Source organism: Meles meles, chromosome 2 (assembly GCF_922984935.1).
Source record: "Meles meles chromosome 2, mMelMel3.1 paternal haplotype, whole genome shotgun sequence".
Taxonomy (NCBI): Eukaryota; Metazoa; Chordata; class Mammalia; order Carnivora; family Mustelidae; genus Meles; species Meles meles.
This window is the reverse complement of record NC_060067.1, coordinates 91,736,528-91,744,082: the sequence shown is the minus strand read 5'-3', so window position 1 is coordinate 91,744,082 and position 7,555 is coordinate 91,736,528. Positions and strand designations below refer to the sequence as shown.

Below are 7,555 nucleotides of genomic sequence, written 5' to 3'. Positions count from 1 at the left end.
AAATATGTAATATGATATGGTAGGCATTGAAGACAGAGGAGATATTTTATGAGTAGATTTCCTCAATATGAATATATGGGATGAGGGAAAAGAAAAATTCAGATGGGATGAGCTGGTGCCTTGGAAGGGGCTTGTTTTTCATTCATTGGAAAAAGAGTTCTTATAGGAAATAAAGAAAAAGGAAGTGTCAAGTGTCATTATGGAGATTTGAGTCTTGAGTGACTTAGGTAACTGTAGACAGGGAGTCGGGTGGATCCATGCAAGATTCGGTCTTGGTATCATTCTGCAGTTGTGCCTTTTTGTAAATCACTATCACGCTCACTGGCTTGGATTCAAGAGGTTGTTCTTCTGTCACTGATGAAATGAAAAACAAACAGTTCTCTTATATAAGCATAGTCTCAGACATGATGCTAGACTCATCTTAATTCCTGATGACAAGTATTTTCCTTAAGATTTCCTCAAAACAATGAGGTAAATGTCATAAAACCAAGAAATACTAAAATTATGGAGGGATTGATGACACACATCTCCAGGTGCTGAATCTAAACTCTAGCTTATAAAATGGATTGTTGCCAGTTAGCTGTGTTAGGTTCAAATAATACTAGCTTTAGTCTCACAGAAACTTCTCCTAGTCCTCCTAATAGCTTTTTTAGAAATTTATTTTACAGTCATCATCTTATTTAATCTTTACAACAATTCTAAGATTTAGACATTATTTTTATCCACATTTTAGAGATGAATAAACTGATACTGAGCTAAAATAATTGGCCAAAAACAATATAGCTGGTCAATAGAGGCACAGGAGTTTACACTCTGGAGAGGTTCTTTGACTTCAAGTCAAACCCTTTTTTCTCAATGATGCCAGTTCTTTTCAACCATTTCAAAGAACACCGGAATCCTGTGTGGCTCAAGAGTCATTGAGCAAAAAGAGGAGGGAGGGGGAATAAAAGCCCTTCACCGTAGTTTCAACCAGAGCACATCATATATATTATATATTTATATATATATATGTGTGTGTGTGTGTGTGTGTGTGTACATATATATACATATATATATGTACATATATGTATATATATATGTATACATATATATATGTACACACACACACACATATGTATATGGGACCCATTTAAAATTTTGTTAGAAAAAAATTCCCAAACACCGCATCAGACCATCATGGCTCCTAATGCTGTTATGATCTACACTGGAAAATTCTTGAAGTCAGAGACCTCATCTTATCCTTTCTTTGGTCTCACAATGGTGGGAAATCTCCCCTGACCTGTGAGCCAGTCTTCGGAAGAAGGAGCAGATGGAAATCATTGCCCTGGGGATGCTCGGGGCTCCAGAACAGTGCAGTCTAAGCATCTCCCATGACCCTTGTCAGCCTTGCTGTCTGCTTCTCTAAAGCCAATTAAATTATTCACTGTACCTGCAGCCTTCTCGCTGTTATCACAACTCACTGAGTTCTCTCCCAAGAGGGAAGTGATATCTTCTCCAAATATCTTGAGGCAATTTTCAATGAGAAATTGTATAAGAGAAACCTGTAACACAAAAAGACAAAAAATGGGGTGCTTTTTTCATAGGGCATAATTACAAATCACATTTTGTATATAGAACTTGGACCTAACAAAAAATGTTAAAGACTTTCGAGAAAAATTCAAAGTTGATAAAAATATATAGAAATCAAAGTTCTCTAAGAAATAACCTAGAAAGAATGATACTTTCCAGTATACTTTGGGTACAGATTTTAAAATACTGCTCATCAGTGGGCTAAAGTTACAATATATAATATATATATAATATATAAGTTGTAGATAAGTTGTAGCCTAGTTAAATAGCTAACATTTTGATATCAATGGTTATTTTTTGGGGGGGGGCACCTGGGTGGCTCAGTCAGTTGAGCATCTGACTCTTGATTTCGTCTCAGGTCATGATTTCATGGTGGTGAGATCAAGCCTCACATGGAGCCAGCACTGGGCTCCATGCTCAGTGGCGAATCTGCTTGGAATTCTCCCTCTCGCTCTGCCCTGCTCACACTCTCTCTCTCCCTCTCTCTCAAATAAATAAATATTTTAAAAAAATAAAAATAAAACTAGGATAATTTTCAAAGTAACCTACCTTATTAAATTTTACTTATTTGTTTTTTGTTTTTAAATTTTGTCTCCAGTTTTATTGAGCTATAACTGACATATAACATCTTATTAAAATTTATAAAGTATAAACAAAAACTTATGAAACCCATTTCTTAAATGAAGAAGTATCTTAAAGTTGGGAAGCAGAGATTTTTGTGGGTTTTTTTTTTGTGAGGGAAAACCCACGCAGTTGGAGAAAAAATATGTCTGTCTAACTTCAGTCCTTTCTCATGTATTGCTTTGTCGCATGCTGGCTTGGGGAAGAGCTGTCATCTTATTAGGCATGTTGCGGTTCCATTAGGATGTTCTGGAATCTTTTACTAATTTCTGTATGATGTAGCAGAGGTGAAATAGTAGCCAAGTATTTTTCTAAATGAGCCACAACTTGCAGAGGAAGGCCAATGTGTTTGGAGCCATGGGTGCTCATATTGCCCAAGCCACCTAGGATGTGCCAGTAATGACCAGAGGAGCTGGATGTTGTTGCCATTGTGTAATGAGGAAACCAGGGCATGCCCAAGGTTACAAGTCCCTCAAGGATTAGGCTGAGAGTTGAACCTTGGCTTGTCGAGCTCCAAAGCCCAGGTTCTTTTCTATTGTATCACACGATTCTTCTCTCTCTTGTTTAGTCAAGTGTTTGGTCTCCCGGATGGGGAAGAAGTGACTCAACTGCTCTGAGTTTCCCGCCTAATGACACCCCTTCCCAGACCCCACCAGAGTAGGATAAAGAATTCTGACCCTCCAGTGGAGGCTAATGAAAATGTGCACTTTACAAAACAGATCCATCAGAGTTACTACTGCACATTTTTGGTTCAGAGTAGGGATTCTACACCCCCCACCAGGAAACAAAAATGAGAGCCTTCATTACCTTTTTTATGACGTTTTCTTCCAATTCCAAGCTGCAAGAATTAGGTGGACAAAGGATGCTTGGAGCTATACACACTGATAAATTATAAGCTGTCATCTGATTGGATGAGGATTGTTGCTCAATGTTGTATAACACTCCAAAAAGGTATCGCAAAAGAACAACATTCGCTTTTGGCAGCTGGGCTAAAAGCCTAAGGTCAAAAAAAATGCACTTTTAAATAAGACAAGTCATTCCACTTAGGGGGTTGGAAATACATAGACAGGGGACAGGGTATATCTTTGTATATCTAGTACACAGTCCGCTGTAGCAGAGTTGCAGGCATGAGTGTATACAAAGATATTTCACTGAATTCAGTTCCTGAACCAGATAAAAACTTCTCTGGTTAATTAAACGTTTGACAAACTTAAGGTCATAACCCTGGCAGTTGATGCTCTAGCATCTCTCTTAGACCAATGGATTTCATCTCCCAGTTTCATACATCCAGAAGGTGTAAAATGACCAAGGACTCCATATTAATAAAATCAGAAGAAGAACAATAATAGCCCTAAGGCATGCTTCTATTTTGAAGCTGGTCTCCATGGATGTCAAGAATTGAAACTCTTTGGCATGGATCATTATTTTAGTGGACAAAGCTGTAAAATTTAAGCCAGTATTTTCCCAATAGTATATTAACTGTATTTTTTGAGATGTGACCAGAGTAGAGTAATTATTGCATCATTACCTCTGGGCTGCAGCTATTTTCTCCTCTTCGTTCCCTTGATCAATAACACCAAGCCATTTGTCATAGAGATCTGATAAAAATATACTCCCTGGGATATTTCTAAGAAAATCCTTATGGAGATAAAAATATATATATATTATAGAATATAGATTGGGAATATTACAGAGAAAATATTTAGTTAAAAAGTTCAGTCCCCCCCACCCTCACTTCCTTCACAGATACCCAAACTATGACCCACACAGAGCTTGGCTCTGACTCTCCATTGATTTGCACATGCAGAAGCAGGTGCTTGGATTTTCTCCAACTAAAACTTAGAAACATAAAAGCAGAGCTTAGGCTGTGGTGTAAATGAAGATAAAGATCCCTTCTGTCATCTGGAACTTATTTTGTGTGTGTGTGTGTGTGTGTGTGTGTGTGTGTGTGTGTGTATGTTTCAAACTACCACAAACTCTCAGAGTCTGGCTATAGACCATCCTAAATCCTATTAGTTTCTTGGACAGAAATACACATACTCATTTTGCTTGTTTTAGACACAGTACTAGCTCTTAATTCTAGCAAGAAATGTTCTGAAACGGACCACAAACAGGTGTGTTCTTGCACACATATTAGGAAAGAACTAGGTCTTCTGACTTGGGGTGTATGTGCTCCTTGGAAGAAAGCTACTCTCATAATTGCTTCATTCTTCCTTTTCTTAACTGTTTGAAAGTCAAGATTCTAATGGAAAACTCATTGTGGTCCTGAGGATATATTCATTTCTAGCTTAGGCCAATTCTCTGGTTAGTTTGACATGATATTATCAAGACCAAGTTTGCAGAATCTGATTCTCCACCAAGACCAGTTAACTTTCAGAAGAGAAAACTTTAGAAATGTGTAAGAACTGTATCCACAAGTGGTCACCCTCTTCCTAGTCTGTGCTTATAACATGGAAATAGGAAAGAATCCACTAACTCTTGCTAGAAAGTCAATTCCACGTTTGTACCTTACAGAGGGCAACACTCATCTTGCTATTCACATACTTAGTGTATCATCATTCTTGATGCCTATATGTATATTACTAGTATATGTTATTATGACCCTGGTGTAATAGTGGTTAACTAAGTCATTTCTGGATTATTGCTATTTATCATATCTTCCAGCACTAATGGGGGACAAGGAAAGACCGAATGTGACTGAGATTCTAAGATTGTAGTATTACTACATTAACCTAGGTTTGTTCAGAGCTGTTAATATGTGCTAAGGTGAATGAATTAAGTTCTTTCTCTCTTCCGTTTCTTTTGGAAACTTTGCCTTCATTAGGAAGGTGGTGAGGATGTATGCTTTGATAAACATTGTGTACATGTAAGTGCATATTTAGAAATTTGTTATCATTACTGGTAGTCATATTAGTATTGGTATTTTGCATGGAGTCTTCAGGAGTGAAGGTAAGGAGGGCGGTATGTGGTGAAAACAGGAAGTATTTCTAACATATGGGGCTTTTAATTCCTAAAGTAGCCTCCTTAAATTTTGATTTTGTCAAGTGTTTTTCAGTTTGTCAGCTTCTTAATCTGTTATGCCCATTATGGTTCTTGGGCAGTCATGATGAAGGACACCAATCATAGTTTCAGCTACTTGTGTATGGATAATGCTAGAACTTTCCCTACCTTTAGGACGGATGCTACCACAAGAACAGATTCATCGTCCAAGTTCATTTTGTCCCCAGAATTTAATTTCTCCTTTAGGATTCTGCATGATTTTATATTGGCTGATTTTCTGAAGATGCCTTCAGTGAGTGGCCCTTGTTGATTGATAAAGCAAAGCATATCCTATAGGAAGGAAAGAAAAGTGTATGGCAATTCATATCACAACCACAGAGCACAAGCTTGCCTCCTTTTTGAAAGAGCAGGAGAATGTTAAGGTACAGTGTTCAAGAGCTAGAAGAACTAGAATCAGTTTAGATTTTTTTTTTCAGTGTGTCTATATATTTTCTACCCAAAAATCCATTTTACAGTCATACACTGAAACATTTTAAACTCTTATTTTAATCAGATTTTCCTTTTCATTGAATTTACACTTTAAAATCAAACTTCTCTGCTTCGAGGCCTTTGTGGAACTACCATCTGTTTCCTTTTTACCATTCTTTTCTCATTATTCCCTTACATAGATGCTTTTCCCTAAATATGGAAATCTTTTGCCATACTCATTTCCCATTTGTTTATTTCTCTTTAAATGACTGTATATTCCATTCCTACTACTTCTATTTCCTTCCTTTTTGACAAATTAGGCTCAAAATCTCTCTTCTCCTTCTCTGATCACATTCCCTTCTCATGAGTCTTTCATTGTCTTTTGTTCTATCTTCATGTCCTCTCCCTGCAGTGCAGAAAGATAATAAGGACTGGAGTCAGGTAATCCAAGGGATCTGAAATCTATTGTGTTACTTATCTATTGTGTGACCTGGGGTACACACATACTGTACTGAGGCTTTTCTAATTCATTTGTGAAAAGCGGAGGATGATAATCATAGCTACCCCCTAAATTTGCTGTGATGCAAGGACTGGGGTGATAGCTAGCATGTAACTAATATGATAAATTTCTTCATTATCTAGCAGAACATTCCCTACATTGAGTACAGTGCTCACAGGGATACCGGACACTCAATTAATGTCAACCCTGACAATTCAATACACCAATTTGAGATAACACAGGCCAAACTCTGTGGCTTTTGTTTGACATCTTCTGTTAGGGTTAACGGATTCATATTTGCCAGAGGATGAGTCTTTATGCTTGTGTGAGGTGTTTCTCGTTGTTATATTGAGTAGACTCAGCTGAAGGAGACTTGAGACTAATGTGAGTTCAGGAAGGCAATGAAGGGGAGAATGTGAAGATGATGTGGCCTCTCAGAGACTCATACATAGTGTCCATTTTGACTGATCTGAACAGGACTACGTGGGTCTTTGTGGAAACAAGAAACAAGCGGAATGGACAAGAATGTCTTTTCCTGTTGTATTTGCCTCATGACTCTGTATTACCTAAATCAGATTCTATTCTTTGAAATAACAGAGAGCTTCTCAGCCAAAGCCAGGAGCTATCTAATGACCTCTCCATTTGGGGATAGATTTGGATGAGAACACTTGACCTCTCCGAGTTTCCCCTCCTCTGGAGGGCTGTAGAAGACCTACCAGAATTGGGAAGGGCAAGTTGTCATTATCACACACATCCGTGAGGGTAACTCCAAAGAGTTGTCCAGGCTTTGCAGAAGGTGTGGCTGTGCACTGGTTGTTGTTGCAAGTGCTGGGGCGCCGCCAAAAGGCCCAGTTTCTGAAAGAATGTCTTTGATCTTTCTTCTGGTCTGAGTCTAAGGAAGAAGTGAGATTATTATCATTAGTAGTAGTAGTAGTTTCATTAGCTTAACCTTATTTTCACAATTGCCATTTTACAGCATGTTCATTGCAATGGCTAGAAGAGGGCAAACTGAGTCACTCATTGTGTAGACTTCTCCATTATCAATGATATTGGCTGATAGAATCCTTATGGTGTTAGCGTGTTCTTCCCCAGATCCTGCAAAGTGATGGTTAAACCTAGAGACCTGATCAGACTCAGTCAATACTTTCAGTGCCATCTACTGCCTGTTGAGCTGTATCATGAGGCACTCAACTTGTAGTTGTTTGCTTCCTATTAGTAAGTATGGTCAGTGGATTCATCAGGTGTCAGATCTGATTTTAAAAGCTAAAAAAGAGGGGCACCTGGGTGGCTCAGTGGGTTAAAGCCTCTGCCTTTGGCTCAGGTCATGATCTCAGGGTCCTGGGATCGAGTCCCACATTGGGCTCTCTGCTCAGCGGGGAGCCTGCTTCATCCTCTCTC

At 38.4% G+C, this 7,555-nt stretch overlaps 1 protein-coding gene across 1 annotated transcript in view; it reads right to left on the bottom strand.

The window, feature by feature from the left end:
* Positions 1 to 223: 223 nt before the first annotated feature.
* LOC123936867 (rho GTPase-activating protein 20-like) overlaps positions 224 to 7,555 on the bottom strand; it is a 30,647-nt gene continuing 23,315 nt past the window's right edge. Inside the window, exons 9-14 of the mRNA XM_045997404.1 lie at positions 6,874 to 7,049; positions 5,359 to 5,520; positions 3,719 to 3,828; positions 2,998 to 3,187; positions 1,430 to 1,541; positions 224 to 354 (exon numbers count right to left, since the gene is read on the bottom strand). Of these exons, the coding sequence (XP_045853360.1) occupies positions 224 to 354; positions 1,430 to 1,541; positions 2,998 to 3,187; positions 3,719 to 3,828; positions 5,359 to 5,520; positions 6,874 to 7,049 (881 nt within the window). The remainder of the gene's footprint in view (positions 355 to 1,429; positions 1,542 to 2,997; positions 3,188 to 3,718; positions 3,829 to 5,358; positions 5,521 to 6,873; positions 7,050 to 7,555) is intronic.